Below are 22,796 nucleotides of genomic sequence, written 5' to 3' on the forward strand. Positions count from 1 at the left end.
CATACAGCGAAGACAGACAACTATCATAGAAACATTGAAGCAATTGTCCAGTGAAAATCTCACTTTTAAAAATTTTATATTCTGTTAATGAATAGGGCTGAGATCCCGCTAACAGGATCGATACGACAACAGCCAGTGTCATATCAACAGAAATCCCAAAATTAAAATTCCTCAAACATAGAAGTATTTCACACCATTTTAAAAGATACACTTCTTGTTAATCCCACCACAGTGTCCGATTTCAAATAGGCTTTACGGCGAAAGCACCACAAACAATTATGTTAGGTCAGAGCCAAGTCACAGAAAAACACAGCCATTTTTCCAGCCAAAGAGAGGAGTCACAAAAATCAGAAATAGAGATAGAATTAATCACTAACCTGTGATGATCTTCATCAGATGACACTCATAGAGTTCAAGTTACACAATACATGTATGTTTTGTTCGATAAAGTTCATATTTATATAAAAAATTCTCAGTATACATTGGCGCATTATGTTCAGTAGTTCCAAAAAGATCTGGTGATTTTGCAGAGAGCCACATCAATTTACAGAAATTCTCATAATAAATGTTGATGAAAATACAAGTGTTATGCATGGAACTTTAGATACACTTCTCCTTAATGCAACCGCTGTGTCAGATTTCAAAAAAGCTTTACGGAAAAAGCAAACCATGCAATAATCTGAGTACGGCGCTCAGAGACCAAACAAGCCAAAAAGATATCCACCATATTGTGTACTCAACAGAAGTCAGAAATAACATTATAAATATTAACTTACCTTTGATGATCTTCATCAGAATGCACTCCCAGGAATCCCAGTTCCACAATAAATGTTTGTTTTGTTCGATTATGTCCAACATTCATGTCCAAATAGCTACTTTTGTTAGCGCGTTTTGTAACCAAATCCAAAGTCACGAAGCGCGACATCTAGTGGAAGCCTTAGGAAGTGCAACATGCTATCCCACTGTATCTTGAATAGGGAATAAGTTGAAAAACGACCAACATCAGAATTCACATTTCCTGGTTGGATTTTTTTCTCAGGTTTTTGCCTGCCATATGAGTTCTGTTATACTCACAGACATCATTCAAACAGTTTTAGAAACTTACAAATAATAAGCATATATTAACAACTGGGACTGAGTAGCAGGCAGTTTACTCTGGGCACCTCATTCATCCAAGCTACTCAATACTGCCCCCAGCCATAAGAAGTTAAGTTAACTCACACGCAAATAAATGTTGTTGACTCATGTGGTCAAAGCATAAACTGGAGAAAACACCAAAAAAAACAACAACCTTAAACTCAAACAGACAGTTTAAAAAATGCTTGCTATTTCCACATAGAGGATGAGGTCATCGTCATTGAGCTTGAGCTGGCCAATCAGCAGTCTATTCGCATGAATATTTTTTTATACCGGTATACGCCCACACCATTCTGTTGGGGTACACCCACACCATTCCAACACAGAAAAGCTGTTTTTTAACATACTTAAAAACATTTTGGAAGGAAAACTAAAATCACTCCAACTGTATTGTAAATAATTATAGGTATTATTTCATAGAAATCTTGAAACACTGGACAGTTACTTTAAAATATCTATTGGATTTACCCAGTCTTTGGTGATATACGAGACCTTCACAGGACATACTGTACATATTACATAACACATTTTTATACATTATCTTGCTGAGAACATCACATTCTGGTCTATGGGAGAATTACAATATTTGGGTCATTGACATGTTGCATTTCCAACATTAATTCAGTTTCTTTGGCAGCTTCTACAACTTATTATCTTGGTTAGAAGGATACTGTATAGTATTTGGGGTTCTTTGGGCGTAGCTTTAGACACGGGAAAAATGTATACCATTGTATTCCACACTGCATAAAGAGATGGAATAAGGAACATATTGGTCTATGAGACAGGAAATACATTATGGCCATCAGAACCACAATATTAAAAAAACACAATAGTAAAAGGTGTAATTTCAGACAAGGACATTATTTGAGACAATTATTTCTTATTACATGAGAGCAGAATTTCAGACAAACGAGAGATCACATACGGTATATCCCAAATGATGATACAATATGCATCAACAGTCAAACACTCTAGATTCACCTTTGCCGTAGTATTGAGTCTAGAGGCAAGATTTGACTACACTGTTATAAATGTATACAACTTTCAATAAATTTCTAATAATCCAGTTGAACACGACAGGGGATTCATCCCAATTCTCTACACTTCTCCCAAACTGTGCACACACAACCTGTCATGGATTTAACATAAGCTATGCAAGCACATGACTGCTAAGGAAGGACAACATCAACAATAAAACATTGCCCTTTCAATCAGTTACAGTAAATTACAAAGGAAAAGACCAAGAGAATAATTACCCAAGGCACATTTTCACACAAGTATCCCATTGAAATCAATTAATGATTTATGTGGAAGTTAGAGTTGTGCAAGCTTCTCAACCCTGAATGAACCCCGTAGACAAGATGCTTAGAGGCATCAGAAGGCCCCCGCATCAGATTTGAAATTGAGGATCTCTGCAGCCAGCTTCTGGGCATCCATCAGGTGAGGGAACATCCCCATGACCGTATCTACTTGGTGGGGGTTGAAGATGGCCTGCAGTTTCTTACGGAGCTCCTCTCTGTCTGTGTCAAAGGCAGAAGGTGGAGGTGGCTGGGCCCAGGAGTTGAGTTCCTGCTGATTCCTGTAAGAGGAGCATGAGTGGGGGGCTCCATGCGGGGTTGGGGGGTGATGGTGGGGGCTCGGGGTGAGGCTACACAATGCCCTAGCCTGGGGGACCCCACCATGGAAGGGGTCTGACCAGTACTTCTGGGGGTGCTGATGGGGGTGGAAATTATGTGCCCCCACCCTGCCTTGCTGGAAGTTGCAGGGGAGGCTGTAGTGGTGCATGTTGGGTGGGAACAGAGGAGGCGAGTAGGTGTCATACCTTGGCTGGGATTGGGACTCGAGGTGTGGGTTGCTGTGGTGCTGCTGCTGGGGACCTGTGAAGGGAGCCAAATGGAAACAACACCTGCAGGGCTGGAGGCTGTCCTGGGCCAGCCTCTCTGAATGCATGCCTGGATGTCTGGAACCCTGTTGTTTCTGCTGCTGCCTGGGACTGAAGGCCTTGCTGTGGCCTTGGGACACATCCGAGTACTGGCTCTCATAGGTGCCAAAACCAGAGTCCATGCACTCATGGGAGATGCTGGCATAGGGGAGGTCAGTAGTAGCGTAGGGGGAGAACATACTGGGCATATTGGGCCAGTCCATTTGTCCTTGGTCTACTGCTGTGGGGCTGCGGGCCTTCTGGTTCCTACTGGAGTGTGGCCCATCCCAGGACATAAACATGTTCTCAGTTACCTGGCTATTGGGACCCTCCCTCAGGGAACCGCGATGCTCCAACGTCAGCCTGTGCTCCAGGTCATTCTCCAGAGAATAGGAGGGAAAGGGGCTCGGGTCGGCCTGGGGGCCCCTCAGGTGTGACGTCGTGTGATTCCGGTCCTCTTTTACTGAGGAGAGCCTTGCCTTCTCCCTGAGCTCATCAGCCAATGAGCAGTGAGATTGGTGAGTGCGCTCAGGGTGGTAGAACTTACACTTTACGCCATACGTGCACTTTTTACCTGAAATAGAAAACATAAATGAGTTACTAAACATGACAGTTACAGTATTTCTACCTAAATCTGAAATAATACAATTCTACAGGAGAAAGTATCTTGACTCTTCACAAAGAGTCTCAGATTAGAAGTGCTGATATAAAATAATTTATGCCTAATGGAGACCTGATCCTAGATTAGTACTTTGTGTTTGTCTTCTGCTTCAACAAGACAGGTTTTAAACTAAGCATCAGTGTTCAGACAATATAATTAGAACCCTATGGTATCTCACACATATATCTCTATGGTTGAGATCCTACCATAAGGACAGAGTTGGCGTTTGTGTTCTGGTAGTAGAGGCTTCTTCCTCAGGAAGTTCTCCAGACTGGGACCATGACGACCAAGCGGGTCATCTGGGGGCATGAATCTGGGCCGGAAATGGGTAATATTGATCAGAAAACAATACAGGCAGAGAAGTGATAGAGGATCGAATCTAATCGATTAGAACAATAAGACCCGGTGCAGGCAGAGGGAATGTTTGCTTTTCATATCTGAAATAATTACATTAACACAGGTCTCATGAATCATCCTCTAACCATACAGGAGTGGTCACCAACCTTTTCTGAGTCAAGATCACTTTGAGTCAAAATGCAAGCGGAGATCTACCACAGATTTGTTTAAAAAAACATAAGCCTATGCAACATTAACCTATTAAAAACAGTAGTGTAACAATTAGGTTTATGCATTAGGCTATAGGCCCAATACCTTATCACCGCATATTGGCTTTGCTTGGCTTTGCTTTTAGGTAGGCTATACGATCAGACCGGTAATAGACCAGATGTTGTATTACCTGTGAGGCACAGCTGAGTGAGCTACATTTATATATTAATTTATTTTACTGGGCTGATTGTGCCTGCATCTGATGGTCAGTCTCAGTGGAGGGAGCGAGCAGCAGACTGAAGGTTCGCCTCTTAACGCCTCTTTCCATTTTCTACGCTGACCAAAAAGGGACACGTCTTCCAGCTGATGGCAAAACTCGAGTCGCACCACATTATTTTTGCCTCTGGACAAATACATGTTGTTAATCCTTTTATGGTGATTTTTCAGTAGCATATTTATTGTGAAATATTAATGTAATAAAACAGAATCATTAAAAGCTTCAAAGGAACCTGTAACCACACCTGTTTAGCATAAGAAAAGCCAATATACAAAATAAATACACACATTGTAATCTAGAAGCATGCCTGGATTAAGAAGTGTCAGAATCTGTCAGGGATCTCCTCCTCTTCTTCCGAAGAGGAGAGGCGAAAAGGATCAGAGGACCAATATGCGGCGTGGTAAGTGTCCATGGTTCTTTTAATACGTAAACGTACACATGAACAACTGATTACAAAAAACAAGAAACGTGTGAAACCCTAAACAGCCCTATCTGGTGCAAAACACAGAGACAGGAACAATCACCCACAAACACACAGTGACACCCAGGCTACCTAAGTATGATTCTCAATCAGAGACAACTAATGACACCTGCCTCTGATTGAGAACCATACTAGGCCGAAACATAGAAATGCCCAAATCATAGAAAAACAAACATAGACTGCCCACCCAACTCACGCCCTGAGCATACTAAATAATGACAAAACAAAGCAAATAAAGGTCAGAACGTGACAGAATCAATATAATGAATGTACTTATGACTATAGCCTGGAGGGTGCCGATATAATCTACTTGTGACTGCAGCCTGGCAGGGGCCCCTATTACCTTTTAACCAAACTGTCATAGTTTATAATATAATAATATAATCGGTTCAGTGATTTGTAGAGCGTTAAATGATTTGTAGAGGCGGGAAAAAGTCTGCCTCAAAGAAAGAACTTAGGGTTGGAAATAATTGTGGCGCAAAGCCAAAAAGAGTTCATAATTTACAGTCACTCCTCTCTATGTATGTAATATAAGGATGAAACTGTATAAAAAGAGTGTGCTAAGGCTGGGAAAAACAGTTGATCCAAGAACCAGTTCGGCTTTTTACTTTGTAATAAAGTTTACTTTGAATTCACAAGCTCTGGTATCTGAGAAATATTATTGGACCAATATTCCTACGACACTTTCAACGGAGAAAGTGAAATATTCCTCTATATTAAAAAATACCCAAGCCGCTAATAATAACCATGCAAGCCTATCGATACACCTTTCTACTCATTCATTACAGCTGCAGTGCTGGTTGTAGCGCAAGTGGAAGTAGTATGAATGTGCATTTTATGGCTTATAAAAGTGTTGAATAATAAAAAAAAAGTGTTGACAGTGCTGAGTAAGAACTTAAACATGAACACGCTCATAAAAAATCCCAGCTCTTCGCTGTATTTGTTGAGTCATGGTTTTAAAAGTTCTTAAATATCTAAATATAAACTTTGCTGTAGCTTTCTTTTATGCTTGCTACATTACTACAGACATGGTAATCTGAGCCATCCAATTGGTAGGCCTAGGGTGCACTTGATTTACTCTCCAGGCCCGCCGGGAAGGCAGAGTTTGTACCTTCAGACACATGAAATGGTTTACACTTCACCTACCTGGCATGCAGGGCAGCTGAATCGGGTGCACCTGCCGCCAACAGCGCGAGACTAATAATATAAAAATAGGAACGCAAGGCTTTGACATAGAGTTTTTTACAGAAATGTTTGGCAATCGTCTAGGAATGCCTTGGAGATCAACCAGTTGGTGACCATGGCATTACAGTATATTACACTACTACAGTATCTGCTCTAAAAGGTCAAATCTGCTTTTCGGAACCACGTTGCTCGCTATTTCTGGGCTGAATCCTGACTAGAGATGTAACAAACTTCTTCTTTGTCTGATGATGAGTAGGAAGGATCGGGCCAAAATGCAGCGTTGTAAGTGTCCATGATAATTTATTATATCAGAACACGAGAAAATACAAAATAACAAAGTGCAGGAAAGAAACGAAAATCTAAACAGTTCTGTATGGTGAAAACACAGACACAAAAAACAACTACCCAGAAAAACCAGGTGGGAACAGGCTACCCAAGTATGGTTCTCAATCAGAGACAACGATTAACAGCTACCTCTGATTGGGAACCATACCAAGCCAAAAACATAGAACTATAACACACAGAACAAACATAGAATGCCCACCCCAACTCACGCCCTGTCCAAACTAAAATAGAGACATAAAAAAGGAACTACGGTCAGGACGTGACAAGAGAACTAAGTACATGACTCAAATTGTTCTACATATCTACCCTTGACATCAATGCATGATTAATACATGTTTTTCCAGAGAGTTAAAAACCTTTTTTTATACATCTCTCCATTTATCATGTTTCTGTCCATCAGTATTTATGACAGATGTTACCTGCTGAAACCCCCCCATACAACATGTATGATTCCCCTGCCTGCGTGGGATTGAATTCCGGGCCCCACTGGCCTCTTCACCATTGTATCTTCTCTCTATCAATCTCCCCTTAATGCATGCCTGTCACCCCCCTTTAAAAAATAAATACATCCAGCACTCACTTGTCATTGACGAAAGAGTACATAAGCAGCCTCTCCTCGATACAGCGCTTCCACTCCGGACGCTCTCCCTGGAGGTCCCTATAGGTGTCGTTAGACACGATCACGCCGTCCGACTCGTAGGCCAGCTTCACAATAAAACGGTCGTCGTAGCAGACCACCCGTTTACCACCGACACGTCTCGAGGGCGTGAAGACAACTATCTTCTTCTTCTCTAGCTCCATTAGAATGTGTTGGTCTGGAAATGCAGATGCAGATGTTTCACCAAGTGTTTTATTATGTCCCAGTCATGTGCCTTTATTCATAAAGCTTCTCAGAGTAGGAGTGCTGATTTCGGATCAGTTTTGCCGTATAGATAATAATGAATAAGATTGCTGGCGATGTAAGAAGAAGAGATGGCTCGCTTTATGTTTGGTCTTTCATCATATTGGAATTCTGTTTGACACAAATTATTCCACTGCCTTACCTTGTCTTCTTAGTACACATAAACATGACTAATATTTCAAAACAACGTATTCTATACCTTTGCATGATGAACAAGCCAGGTGACACTATGATAAGAAAGGGTCACATAACATTGCTTCAATCAAACATGGCATAGTGTGCCAAATCAAACAGGGGACACGCAAAACACAAATCCATCAACTGTGGATACCTGAGACAAAACACAGAGCACAAAACCATCAATCGTTTAAAACAAATATTACATGACAGTTTAATTATTACATAAGCTGTTCAAACTTCACAACCCAAATATCATATAACATGGAAACCTCCCAGCAGACTAAATTAAAGCATTGACAAATACATCCAAAATGAATGTTAAATAAATGCACCTGTGTGCACAGTGTGAAAACGGACAATGGAAATTGTTTAAATAAACAAAATGGACAAGCTAAAGGCAACAATGTTCAGTAAGCCAACTTTGGAAAGATCTGGGGCCATATTCATATGGTGTCTCAAAGTAGGAGTAGTGATCGTGGATCTGGTCCCTCCTGTCCATGTAATCTTATTCAATATGACCTAAAAGTAATGTATTTTTTCCTAGACCAGCGCTCCTAATGATACACTTGAATATGGACCCTGACTTAAATAAGTGTGAGACAGAGCTCCATATTTAACCATTTCCTTGAGGTTTTTAGAGACTACTATTGACTAAAGCCTGAAATGCACTCACAAATGTCAACTGTCTGTATCAAAAATGCTTTGATTGTTCAGGTAACAACAATCACTTGACATGTAAACCATAACGCTCTGCTTGATTAGAAACAGTTAAAGACTGTAACCTGAGACAGTAACCTGAGTGTGTGAGAAAAACAGTTGAATTTCCTGGTGGGGATTTCCCAATTCCCTGGTAGGATTGACTGTTGAGGTTATTTTTACTTCCTGGTTACTGGGACTGAAAATTTAACTTTTGGCTTGCTTGCTCCACCTCAGACAATGCCACTGAACCATGCAAGCAGTGGGCACCAGGTGATGATGTGTCAGCTACAAATAGTGGTCCGATCTACTGCACACTGGCTTTGTTAGTGGTTACGCTGGGTTAACACAAACACCTCCTAACAGATAGCCTTCAGGTACATGGACAAGAGTCACTGCTGTGTTCGACAACATGATGTGGGTTGAAGCAATGACAATTGGGAACATTTATTTAGAATTTTTTCAGAAAGCCTAGAGTATGACGTCAGGCAGTATTTCTTGATTTCAGCATTGTCCAATACTACCCTCTGGTGGAGTTTCCAAATGCCTTTTGCCTCAGTCTCATATTACAGACACATCATATGACTGGAAACATACTGTAGGTGCAGTGAGTGTACTTACCAAAACCCCTGCATATAAACGAGATAAGGGAATGTATTGCATTATTTTAAAGAAATAGTCACAATGAATACTGTATTGTACTTTATTCTATTGTGTTGATTTTCTGTGTCTAGTATTTTTATGTATCGCTGACCTCACAAAACCTAATCCTGGACTAAAAAGAGAGAGATCAATCCCGGAAACTGTCCGAAAAAGCATTGTTTCTTGTTGTACATTAACATAGTTTGTGTTTTCAAAATCCCCTGGTATTAAAGTATTCATATTCAGAAACAGAGACTAGTCTCATTCGAACTATAGTGCATATTCAAGCCCCTTGACTTTTTCCACGTTACAGCCTTTTCTAAAGTGCATTAAATTGTTTTATTTTTCTCTCCTCAATCTACACAGAATACAACATAATGAAAAAGAAAAAACTAGTTGAGAAATTTTGGCAAATGTATAATTTCTGAAGTAAGTATTCAGACCCTTTACTCAGTACTTTATTGAAGTTGTCACGCCCTGACCTTAGAGCTTTTTATGGCTCTATTTTGGTTTGGTCAGGGTGTGATTTGGGTGGGCATTCTATTTCTTTGTTTTGGCTGGGTATGGTTCTCAATCAGGGACAGCTGTCTATTGTTGTCTCTGATTGGGAACCATACTTAGGTAGCTTTTTACCACATGGTTTTAGTGGGTAGGTAATTTCAGTTTAGTGTTTTGCACCTTACAGGACTGTTTCGGTTATTCTCGTTGTTATTTTTGTTATAGTGTTCAGTTCCAATAAAAAGCATGAACACTTACCACGCTGCGCTTTGGTCCGATGATTCCTCTTCTTCAGACGACGAATACCGTTACAGAAGTACCTTTGGCAGCGATTACAGTCTCGAGTCTTCTTGGGTATGACGCTACAAGCTTGGCACACCTGTATTTGGGGAGTTTCTCCTATTCTTCTCTGCAGATCCTCTCAAGCTCTGTCAAGTTGGATGGGGAGCGTCGCTGCACAGCTATTTTCAGGTCTCTCCAGAGATGTTTGATCGGTTTCAAGTCTGGGCTATACCACAACTTGACTCCAATCAAGTTGTAGAAACATCTCAAGGTTGATCAATGGAACCAGGATGCACCTGAGCTCAATTTCTAGTCTCATAGTAAAGGGCCTGAATACTTATGTAAATAGGGTATTTCTGTTTAATTAAATAAAAAAATTATACATTTGCAAAAAAATTGGGTTTTGTGTCTAAATTGAGGATTTTAATTTATTTAATACATTTTAGAATAAGGCTGTAATGTGGAAAAGTCAAGGGGTCTTAATACTTTCTGAATGCACTGTATTTGTGAATCTCACCTGTGATGGGGACATCAGGCCTGGGCTGCTCCTTGCGCCAGGAGGGCACAAACACAATGACGGTTGAGTGACCTCTATCCAGGAAATAGATCACTGCCAACTCAATTCCCTTACAGGAGAACACTTCCTTGTTACCATGACTGGAAGGGAGACAAAAGAGCAGGAAATGGGATAAGTAAATATGTCACTACTTTCTATGAATCAACAAACATTTCTAGTGAAGAGGGCAGATTTAAAAGGAAGGAGAGAGGTGAAGGTGCAGTTTTATGTCGATCTCTGATTGTTTCATTGTTAAAAAAGGTTGAGCAAAGTTAATCTGACCAAATAATTTCTCCTCTGTCTACAATGCATTCGCTTCAGTGGCAATGCAAGCGAATGACAAGATTTGCATAGTTATTAAAAAAATACAGGAACACAGGTATGCAGCTCAAACAGTACTCTTTCTGAGTAGTAAAGTAGCATGGCATCATTAAAGTAAAGTAGCGGTTATAAGATAATAACATATGACAGAATGACAGCTATACTGTGCATCAAGGTCCTATTTTACGTACATTACCGTTCAAAAGTTTGGGGTCACATAGAAATGTCCTTGTTTTTGAAAGAAAAGCTATTTTTTTTGTCCATTAAAATAACATCAAATTGATCAGAAATACAGTGTAGACATTGTTAATGTTGTAAATGACTATTGTAGCTGGACACAGTTGATTTCGAATGGTATCTACATAGGCATATAGAGGCCCATTATCAGCAACCATCACTCCTGTGTTCCAATGGCACGTTGTGTTAGCTAATCCAAGTTCATCATTTTAAAAAGATAATTGATCATTAGAAAACAATTTTGCGATTGTTAGCACAGCTGAAAACTGCGGTCCTGATTAAAGAAGCAATAAAACTGGCCTTCTTTAGACTAGTTGAGTATCTGGAACATCAGCATTTGTTGGTTCGATTACAGGCTCAAAATGGCCAGAAACAAAGAACTTTCTTCTGAAACTTGTCAGTCTTTTCTTGTTCTGAGAAATGAAGGCTATTCCATGCACGAATGCCAAGAAACTGAAGATCTAGTACAGTGTTGTGTTCTACTCCCTTCACAGAACAGCGCAAACTTGCCCTAAAAAGAATAGAAAGAGGAGTGGGAGGCCTCGGTGCACAACTGAGCAAGATGACAAGTACATTAGAGTGTGTAGTTTGAGAAACAGACGTCTCACAAGTCCTCAACTGGCAGCTTCATTAAATAGTACCTGCAAAACACCAGTTTCAACGTCAACAGTGAAGAGGCGACTCCGGGATGCTGGCGATCCATTGGAACGTGCCATTCGAACACAGGAGTGATGGTTTCTGATAATGGGCCTCTGTACGACTATGTAGATAATCCATAAAAAAAGAAACAATAGCCGTTCCCCGCTACAATAGTCATTTACAACATTAACAATGTATACCCTATATTTCTGATCAATTTGATGTTATTCTAATGGACAAAATGTGCTTTTCAATGTGCTTTACAAGGCCATTTCTATGTGACCCTGGTAGTGTATATCAATGCTAAATAACACTTGCAAAGAGACCTTTGAACAATAAATATAAAATACAGATAAAACAACAAAACACTTTGGCAAAACATGAAAACATTACATGGTAGGGTGAGTGGGTGAAAACGAGCTTTGGTGATGAAATTTCAATTCCTTATATTATAAAATTAATTTTACCAAGACAAATATGATTCTTCATGTTCTAAATCATTCAGTTGGGTCTTTCTCTCACATATCATTAACATTATATCCAAAAAGTCTGATTTCGTATCCTAATATATCCAATAATAAGCACTGAGCTCTTTTGACAGAGCGTTGACGCTCCTTGCTGCAACTGTTTTGGATTTTACATGTAGTGTTCTTCTGCAAAGTTGTTTCTGTGGGTCGCAAAAAGCAAAATTAGCATGACACGAGCGGAATTAAAATGTAAAAGGCTTTGAAAATAAAAAAGCTTGCGGTAGGCCTACACTCGGTGCTGTTGACATTTCACAAAACTTTTTGTGAAAATTGTTGTGAAATCTTTGAAAAGTAATAGGAATTTCGCATTAATATGAAAAGTGTAAACTAAAATACAACATGTCATGTCCCAAAATGGATATCTATCTTACCTCTACTGTTTTATGTCCTCTGGATTCGAGAAGAAAGATGACGAGTTCAACGTTGAGCCGGTCAGTTTGCCTCAATTTTCGCACATCATCCAGCCTAACTGACGCAATGCTATTTTCCAGATTTTTGAATCCTTTTTCAAAACAAAATATTTAAAAAAAATGTTATCTGACTTCCATTGATTTAGCAACCCTAATCTTGGCCATAATACAAGGGAAATAAACTGAACGGATTATTATAGATACATGGGGTTTTGACCATTGGTTTTCTTATAGGAGTGTCTACACAATTAACGTATTATTTCACCCATTGGTAAAAAATATATTTTGGATTGGACACCCTACATTTTTTTTTGTCATTTAGCAGACACTCTTATCCAGATAAATTAGGGTCAAGTGCCTTGCTCAAGGGTACATCAACAGATTTTTCACCCTGTCGGCTTGGGGATTTGAACCAGCAATCTTTCGTTTACTGGCCCAATGGTTTTAACTGTTAGGCTACCTGCTGCCACTTGTGAATCTGACATTCCTTTGAACATACACGTGGATTGTGTTTCCTTATTGGTTTATGAATTGAATCGAGTCCAAACATAGACTGTATACTCAAATAGCTAGGTAATAAAACTGTAATAATGGAAGTTCTAAAATGTTGGCTTGGCTCCATCCATGTAATAAGGAGACGACAGTTAAAAATGGTTGTAATTGCAAACACTTGACCTAAGAAGACATAATAAAACTGAGTGACAAGGTTGTCTGGCCTGTTCAATATGAACTCTATCCTGACAACATAAACACCGCCTTGACACATAGCTATCACTGGGAGCCAGTGCAAGGCAGAGACTTGCGTAGGAGATTTGCATATAGCGCAGCATTAACCTTAGCAAAGGCATGCACAGGCATGGATACTACCTCTTCAAACCTAGCTGACAAAATTATTAAGGTGTATGAGAAGAGCTCGTGGTTCTTGTGTTGCAGGGTCATAGTTCAACAGCTGATAATGAGTTGTTGTAGTTTTCAGGTATTTTTGCATAGCTGGCTGTCATTATCATTGTGATGTACAACCAACCACATGAGAACATAATACAGTACATCTGCTTCATCTAATTTCTCAACCACAATAACAATTAACCCTTACAGGCGCGCATGCACACAGCTGAACTCATTGAAACACTTAAATTGAATGCTAGCTCATACAAACAAAACAAGAATAATCCCTTCCTCTCTTCTCGACTCGCTCACCTCATGGCCACATTGCTGCCGTCAATGACGATAGGTTTCAGTCCACTGTCTGTGTCCCTGCTGTCTTCCAGTAATGAGACTGGTCTGTCTCCTGGGGAGCCATGGGTCCTAGAGGAGGCCATGTTGGAGCCTTTGTGGCTTATGGGGCCAGTAGTATCTTCAACACTCTCAGGAATGGTGGAGTTGGAAGTACCAGTGCTGGCTCCGCTACGGACCAACTCCCCCAGTACAGAGTTGGTGTCTGTACTCAGGCCTAGCTTCAGCAGGGCGGCCCGAACCTCTATGGGGGAGTAGCCCAACTTTCTGAAGAAGTCCACCCTGAGTTGGAGCTCAGTGGCTGAGGTCTGGAGACCGGGAAAGGCCTGGTCCATCTTCTACTACTGTCAGTCTGGGCTTTCCTGTGCAGCTGTTCAGCTTGGGAGGGTTATGGCCTATTTTTCATGTTGATACGGTTTCCTGGATTGGACAGAGAGAGACTTTAGTTAAATTCAAAGACAATGTTATGCAAATATACTGAACAAAAATAGTCCAAAGAACATTATTTTTGATGATCATCCAGGTGCTTTTCGGCAAACCTGAGTCAACTTTATAGATAGCAGTTCTCCCATTATGCCTGGCGAAAACCAAACACTGCATTCCACAGTAAGAACCTCATACCAACGGTCACGCATGGTGGTGGTAGTGTGATGGTTTGGGGATGCTTTGCTGCCCGAAGACCTGGAAGACTTGCCTTAATAGAAGGAAAAAATGAATTCTGCTCGGTATCAGAGAATGTCAGGTCATACGTCTGTGAGCTGAAGCTGAAGCGCAGCCGGGTCGTGCAGCAAGACAATGATCCAAAATCCACAATCAGGTCTACATGAAAATGGCTAAAAAGCAACGAATTTAAAGTTTTGAAATGGCCTAGTCAAAATCCAGACCTAATCCCAATTGAGATGTTGTGGCTGGACTTCAAACGAGGAGTTTATGCTTGAAAACCCAGAAATGTCGCTGAGTTAAAGCAGTTCTGCAGGCAAGAGTGGGACAAAATTCCTCCACAGCGATGTGAGAGACTGATCAACAACTACAGGAAGCATTTGGTTGCAGTCATTGCAGCTAAAGGTGGCACAACCAGTTATTGAATGTAAGGGGGCAGTTACTTATTCACACAACGGAATTGGGTGTTACATAACTTTGTTATTTAAAAAAAAAAAAGTATCCATATTTGTAAACTCAAGTTCCCTTTATCTAATATTAGGTTTTGCATCAGCATCAAAAATAGAGAAAATCAGAAATGGGGCAAGTACTTTTTCACGGCACTGTATAAAATGCCACAATTTTTTATATCTTACTGAGTTACAGTACACATAAGGAAATCAGTCAATTGAAATAAATTAATTAGGAATATAGATATGCATCTGCCGGTCACAAATACCCCCCCTCCCAAAAAAAAAGTAGGGGCGATAATCTGAAAACCAGTCAGTATCTGGTGTGACCACCATTCGCCTCATGCCGCGCGACAGATCTCCTTCGCATAGAGTTGATCAGGCAGTTGATTGTGGCCTGTGGAATGTTGTCCCACTCCTCTTCAATGACTGTGCGAAGTTGCTGGATATTGGCGGGACCTGGAGCACACTGTTGTATGCGTCGATCCAGAGCATTCCAAACATGTTCAATGGGTGACATGTCTGGTGAGTATGCAGGCCATGGAAGAACTGGGACAATTTCAGCTTCCGGGAATTGTGTACAGATCCTTGCAACATGGGGCTGTGCATTATCATGCTGCAACATGAGGTGATGGCGGCGGATGAATAGCATGACAATGGGCATCAGGATTCAAATTGCCATCGATAAATGCAATTGTATTTGTTGTCTGTAGCTTATGCCTGCCCATACCATAACTCCACCGGCACAATGGGTCACTCTGTTCACAACGTCGACATCAGTAAATCGCCCACACGTCTGCCATCTACCGGTACAGTTGAAACCGGGATCCATCCATGAAGAGCACACTTCTCCAGCGGCAATCGAAGGTGAGCATTTGCCCACTGAAGTCGGTTACGATGCCGAACTGCAGTCAGGTCAAAACCCTGTTGAGGACGACGAACATGCAGATGAGCTTCCCTGAGACGATTTTTGATAGTTTGTGCAGAAATTCTACGGTTGTGCAAACCCAGTTTCATCAGCTGGCTGGTCTCAGACGATCCCACAGGTGAAGAAACCAGATGTGGAGGTCATTGGCTGGTGTGGTTACACGTGGTTTGCGGTTGTGAGGCCGGTTGGAAGTACTGCCAAATTCTGTGAAGCGACATTGTAGTAGAGAAATTAACATTCAATTCAGCTCTGATGGACATTCCTGCTGTCAGCATGCCAGTTGCACACTGCCTCAAATCTTGAGACATCTTTGGCATTGTGTTGCACATTTTAGTGTCTTTTTATTGTCCCCAGCACAAGGTGCACCTGTGTCATGCTCGTGCTGCTTCATCAGCTTCTTGATATGCCACACTTGTCAGGTGGATGGATTATCTTGGCAAAGGAGAAATGCTCACTAACACTTTTACATACAATATTATGGTTAAGCGCCCTGCTCAAGTCGACAAATTTTTCACCTAGTTGGTTCAGGGATTTGAACCAGCAACTCTTAACCGCTAGGCTACCTGCCGCCCACTAACAGGGAAGTAAACAATGTGTCCACAAAATTTGAGCAAAATCAGCTTTTAGTGCATATAAAACATTTCTGGGATCTTTAATTTCAGCTCATGAAACCAACACTTTATATTTTTGTTTAGTGTAGTTTGGCTGACATTCTGTATTATGTTAGAGTAATATGCAAATAATTCAGTTGACAACTTGACATATTGACTGTACTGCATTACATGTGTATTACTTTTCAGGCCTAATATCTTTGTATTCACATTAGGCTAAAGTGTCATAGGTCTACAGCAATTGCAAACCGTTTTTAGTTTATTGCAATGTATCACAGAAACTACACAATTAAACTGGTAAACCTATTGTAAATTTCCCAAATGTTATTCAACATTACCATAGCCTGAAGCACCCTGGACGAATCATGAAAGCAAATAACTAGATGAATCCTGAACCAATTTAAAATGATTTACCCATGTAAATAATAAAATAGCATATACAAAAACTATGTTACATTACAAAGGCCGACAATGCAGAGGCAGACAACGGATTAGTGTATTCGTTTGTACAGGAGAGCCTGGCGCCGTGTTTTTCTCATGACAGTGGAATACAAATACAGGTGACACGTAAATCAGAGTCATATGACGTTTCAGTGAAACTAACATAGTAAATCATTAGCTTTGTACAAATACACAACACTGACAATGGCATTTAGAATTTACCTTAACTTTCAACTAGTTTCCCTCGTCGTAGTGCTCCATTTTCACCTTGACCATACATTTTGCATTTCTGATGTACGCTATGGTTATGACTTCGCAACCGCAGCACCTCCCTCTCTCGTGCTCAAAAGTGTCCTTCCTTTATTCCTGTGTGGCCACGGCCCCAACTTGTTAAAGTCCTCCCAAAGTACAGCCTACGTTACTATAGAGCTACATTTTCTCAGTCCTCAATTCTTGAATTTCTGAAACTGAAACTAACCCTGCCCTTATGCTTTCACTGTAAAGTCTGATTTGTAAATAAATTCACCAAAATTATGGACATCTTATACCTATAGGTGCTGAGGGTGCAGAATAAAAAATATATAATAATGGAAAGAAATAAGGCCTCTAATTGGACCAGCTACAACCCCCCCCCCCCCCCCCCCCCAGTGATGATATAGGCTTGACCTACAGCGTAATTTTTTTTATACAGTGATAAGTATCTGCCCTCGTGTAGTGTAGGCTCTAGTTAACTATAATCGATATACTCTATGGTACAGAACAGTTTTTCCCACTAGATGTCACCCTTTACATTGGCTCATGCTGGGTTGATGCACTCCTTTGGCCTACCTTGCAAGGAAATATCAAACCAAAGCTATCGTTTGTGTGTGTTTTTTGAGTATGTCAATAGGCTGCATGTGGGTTTCAAGTTTGGGGGAAGCTATTTTTTTCAGCTAGAGGAACATTCTTTAGCAGGACACGAGAAAAATGTAGAGTTTTATAAACACACTTCATGCAATTCTACAACACTTTACTTGCCATAACTGGAGACGTGAGCCTAATCTTTAATACCACAAAATGACAGGGTAGGCTGATTTGCTGAAAATGACAAACTGAGATCAATAAAAACAATATTGTCTTGAATGCAACCATCTAATTGAGGCCTATGAAAAGGGGAGACATTGTAGGCTATGTAGTCTATCTAATCTGGATGAGGACATTATTGTCCCAAAATAACTTGCCACTGACTCACCCAATGATAAAGACAGTGAATATGCGCACTCACCGGGGATATGTCAACAATCAGCTCGGATATTTGCTGCATGCTTGCCCAAACTGCGAGCTTCCCGGGCTGTATGTGCTGGTAATTTAAAACAATCCACCGCCATTTAAAAAACAAAACAAGCTAATAATCCTCTGTGGATAAATCATGCTCTCTAGTGTAGTGTTTTGAAGGATTTTATTTTTTTGTGTATAGACAGGACTATATCATTTTGGCAAGTTCCATTCAATTTACTTAAGGGAAGCTTAGCTTATTGGACATGCCGCCTATGAATATGTGTAAGGCTAAGGGAGTAGCATTAAGGCTGGCTCGAGGCAAAAACAAATGTGTATTGTATGTGTGTGATTTGTTACTTCAAGGGTTAGGAGAGGTTAGGCAAGTGTGTGGATGTGGCCAGTTTGTCTGTGCATTTCAGGTTAATCAATTTGTTTGGTAGGTACCAGGGTGGTAGCACTTTAGTTCAGAGTGCTAAAACAACAGGGTAACATCTGGAAAGTAATATGAAACAGCTAAATAAGACTGCAACGAGCAGGTAAAAACGAGGTAATAACCTGTTAATAGTTACTATTTAGCTGCTAAATACTGATGTAAAGTTACAGTTGAAGTCGGAAGTTTACACACACTTAGGTTGGAGTCACTAAAACACGTTTTCACCCACTTCACAAATTTCTTGTTAACAAACTATAGTTTTGGCAGGTCGGTTAGGACGTCTACTTTGTGCATGACACAAGTACGTTTTCCAACATTGTTTACAGACAGATTATTTCACTTATAATTCACCGTATCACAATTCCAGTGGATCAGAAGTTTACATACACTAAGTTGACTGTGCCTTTAAACAGCTTGGAAAATTCCAGAAAATGATGTCATGGATTTAGAAGCTTCATATAGGCTAATTGACATAATTTGAGTCAATTGGAGGTGAACCTGTGGATGTATTTCAAGGCCTACCTTCAAACTCTTTGCATGACATCATGGGAAAATCAAAAGAAATCAGGCAAGACCTCAGAAAAAAAATTGTAGACCTCCACAAGTCTGGTTCATCCTTGGGAGCGATTTCCAAACGCCTGAAGGTACCACGTTCATCTGTACAAACAATAGTAGGCAAGTATAAACACCATGGGACCACGCAGCTGTCATTACCGCTCAGAAAGGAGACACGTTCTGTCTCCTAGAGATGAACGTACTTTGGTGCGAAAAGTGCAAATCAACCCGAGAACAAAAGCAAAAGGACCTTGTGAAGATGCTGGAGGAAACAGGTACAGTAAAATGAGTCCTATATCGACATAACCTGAAAGGCCTCTCAGCAAGAAAGAAGCCACTGCTCCAAAACCGCCATAAAAAAGCCAGACTACGGTTTGCAACTGCACATGGGTACAAAGATCGTACTTTTTGGAGAAATGTCCTCTGGTCTGATGAAAGAAAAATAGAAGTGTTTGGCCATAATGACCATCGTTATGTTTGGAGGAAAAAAGGGGAGGCTTGCAAGCCGAAGAACACCATCCCAACCGTGAAGCACTGGGGTGGCAGCATCATGTTGTGGGGGTGCTTTGCTGCAGGAGGGACTGGTGCACTTCACAAAATAGATGTCATCATGAGTGAGGAAAACTATGTGGATATATTGAAGCAACATCTCAAGACATCAGTCAGGGAGTTAAAGCTTGGTCGCAAATGATTCTTCCAAATGGACAATGACCCCAAGCATAATGGCTTAAGAACAACAAAGTAAAGGTATTAGAGTGGCCATCACAAAGCCCTGACCTCAATCCTATAGAAAATGTGTGGGCAGAACTGAAAAAGCGTGTGCGAGCTAGGAGGCCTACAAACCTGACTCAGTTACACCAGCTCTGTCAGGAGGATTGGGCCAAAATTCACCAAACTTAATGTGGGAAGCTTGTGGAAAGCTATCCGAAACATTTGACCCAAGATAAACAATTTAAAGGCAATGATACCAAATACTAATTGAGTGTATGTAAACTTCTGACCCACTGGGAATGTGATGAAAGAAATTAAAGCTGAAATAAATCCTTCTCTCTACTATTATTCTGACATTTCACATTCTTAAAATAAAGTGGAGATCCTAACTGATCTAAACAGGAATTGTGAAAAATGGAGTTTAAATGTATTTGGCTAAGGTGTATGTAAACATCCAACTTCAACTGTATATACATTTCTCTGGTTGTTATGTAGAAACAATTATTCTTTACTGAAGAACTCAGCAAAAGTTATATAGTAAGTATTTAAGGCCATTTTCCCTCTTCTCAGCAGCACTGTTTATACTTATTAAGAATGTACTAGGAACTTTTGTAGAAAGACTGTTTACAGTGCCTTGCGAAAGTATTCGGCCCCCTTGAACTTTGCGACCTTTTGCCACATTTCAGGCTTCAAACATAAAGATATAAAACTGTATTTTTTTGTGAAGAATCAACAACAAGTGGGACACAATCATGAAGTGGAACGACATTTATTGGATATTTCAAACTTTTTTAACAAATCAAAAACTGAAAAATTGGGCGTGCAAAATTATTCAGCCCCTTTACTTTCAGTGCAGCAAACTCTCTCCAGAAGTTCAGTGAGGATCTCTGAATGATCCAATGTTGACCTAAATTACTAATGATGATAAATACAATCCACCTGTGTGTAATCAAGTCTCCGTATAAATGCACCTGCACTGTGATAGTCTCAGAGGTCCGATAAAAGCGCAGAGAACATCATGAAGAACACACCAGGCAGGTCCGAGATACTGTTGTGAAGAAGTTTAAAGCCGGATTTGGATACAAAAAGATTTCCCAAGCTTTAAACCTCCCAAGGAGCACTGTGCAAGCGATAATATTGAAATGGAAGGAGTATCAGACCACTGCAAATCTACCAAGACCTGGCCGTCCCTCTAAACTTTCAGCTCATACAAGGAGAAGACTGATCAGAGATGCAGCCAAGAGGCCCATGATCACTCTGGATGAACTGCAGAGATCTACAGCTGAGGTGGGAGACTCTGTCCATAGGACAACAATCAGTCGTATATTGCACAAATCTGGCCTTTATGGAAGAGTGGCAAGAAGAAAGCCATTTCTTAAAGATATCCATAAAAAGTGTAGTTTAAAGGTTGCCACAAGCCACCTGGGAGACACACCAAACATGTGGAAGAAGGTGCTCTGGTCAGATGAAACCAAAATTTAACTTTTTGGCAACAATGCAAAACGTTATGTTTGACGTAAAAGCAACACAGCTCATCACCCTGAACACACCATCCCCACTGTCAAACATGGTGGTGGCAGCATCATGGTTTGGGCCTGCTTTTCTTCAGCAGGGACAGGGAAGATGGTTAAAAATGATGGGAAGATGGATGGAGCCAAATACAGGACCATTCTGGAAGAAAACCTGATGGAGTCTGCAAAAGACCTGAGACTGGGATGGAGATTTGTCTTCCAACAAGACAATGATCCAAAACATAAAGCAAAATCTACAATGGAATGGTTCAAAAATAAACATATCCAGGTGTTAGAATGGCCAAGTCAAAGTCCAGACCTGAATCCAATCGAGAATCTGTGGAAAGAACTGAAAACTGCTGTTCACAAATGCTCTCCATCCAACCTCACTGAGCTCGAGCTGTTTTGCAAGGAGGAATGGGAAAAAATGTCAGTCTCTCGATGTGCAAAACTGATAGAGACATACCCCAAGCGACTTACAGCTGTAATCGCAGCAAAAGGTGGCGCTACAAAGTATTAACTTAAGGGGGCTGAATAATTTTGCACGCCCAATTTTTCAGTTTTTGATTTGTTAAAAAAGTTTGAAATATCCAATAAATGTCGTTCCACTTCATGATTGTGTCCCACTTGATGTTGATTCTTCACAAAAAAATAGTTTTATATCTTTATGTTTGAAGCCTGAAATGTGGCAAGAGGTCGCAAAGTTCAAGGGGGCCGAATACTTTCGCAAGGCACTGTATATTTTAATTGATTTAACATTTTTTTTTAACTCGGCAAGTCAGTTAAGAACAAATTCTTATTTATAATTGTGTATAATAGGACTCCTGATCACGGCTGGTTGTGACACAGTCTGGGAACAAACCAGGGTCTGTAGCGACACCTCTAGCACTGCAATACAGTGCCATAGACTCCTGTGCCACACGGGAGGCCAATATTACTCCAGACCAAAGCAATCCATCAGAGAGTGATTCTCAATTGCAAAAGGCAGACATGAAATTCACAGCACTTGAATGCTGGAAATTCACAGCATTGATGAGAATCTGATAGATTGCATTGGTCTGGAGTAGTCAGACAAGCATGCACTCTGAACCCTAACTTTAACCACAATGCTAACCCTAACCTAAAATTTGACCAAAAAGCACATTTCTGTTTTCATAAATGTTTATAATATAGACCATTTCAACTTTATGACTGTGGTAACTAGTGGAAACTGTGCGCTCGCTCTACTCCTTCTCTGCTTTGAGGCTTAAAGAGGTGAGGTATGTATTTGTGAATGCTCCGGTGTATTAGCTAAAAGTCTATAACATGTTAATGTACAGTTCATAAAAAGTCCTAATGTTGTTGTGATACTAGCGAACTATTGGTGAGGAGCAACCATATAAGGAGAAACGCTTGTAACTCCATAACTTCTAGAACTGCCATGACTTGATATTACAATTATTATAATAATTTCAAATATTCAAGAATAAAAAATACATTTTCAAATTAATGAATTTTTTTTTACAAGTTAAGGTAGCTAATGTTAGCTAGCATTTACATTTACGAAAAACGTAACATTACATACA

The 22,796-nt window shown here is 40.4% G+C and overlaps 1 protein-coding gene across 4 annotated transcripts; it reads right to left on the reverse strand.

Moving 5' to 3' along the window:
• Positions 1 to 1,133: 1,133 nt before the first annotated feature.
• Positions 1,134 to 17,156, reverse strand: LOC109902159 (endoribonuclease ZC3H12A-like). 4 transcript variants are annotated; one of them, XM_031786586.1, is made up of 8 exons: positions 16,987 to 17,156; positions 13,640 to 14,095; positions 12,404 to 12,534; positions 11,508 to 12,172; positions 10,270 to 10,409; positions 7,134 to 7,368; positions 3,926 to 4,032; positions 1,134 to 3,632 (listed from the first exon to the last, which is right to left on the reverse strand). In XM_031786586.1, the coding sequence occupies exons 4-8, from the start codon at positions 11,567 to 11,569 to the stop codon at positions 2,512 to 2,514; spliced, it is 1,665 nt and encodes a 554-aa protein (XP_031642446.1). In that variant the 5' UTR covers positions 11,570 to 12,172; positions 12,404 to 12,534; positions 13,640 to 14,095; positions 16,987 to 17,156; the 3' UTR covers positions 1,134 to 2,511. The 4 variants fall into 4 exon arrangements, with proteins under 4 accessions (XP_031642446.1, XP_020353867.1, XP_020353868.1 ...); XM_020498278.2 differs by lacking the exons at positions 11,508 to 12,172; positions 12,404 to 12,534; XM_020498279.2 differs by lacking the exons at positions 11,508 to 12,172; positions 12,404 to 12,534; positions 16,987 to 17,156 and adding an exon at positions 14,297 to 14,815.
• Between the last annotated feature and the right edge of the window lie 5,640 nt (positions 17,157 to 22,796).

Source organism: Oncorhynchus kisutch, linkage group LG13 (genome assembly GCF_002021735.2).
Source record: "Oncorhynchus kisutch isolate 150728-3 linkage group LG13, Okis_V2, whole genome shotgun sequence".
NCBI classification, from domain to species: Eukaryota; Metazoa; Chordata; class Actinopteri; order Salmoniformes; family Salmonidae; genus Oncorhynchus; species Oncorhynchus kisutch.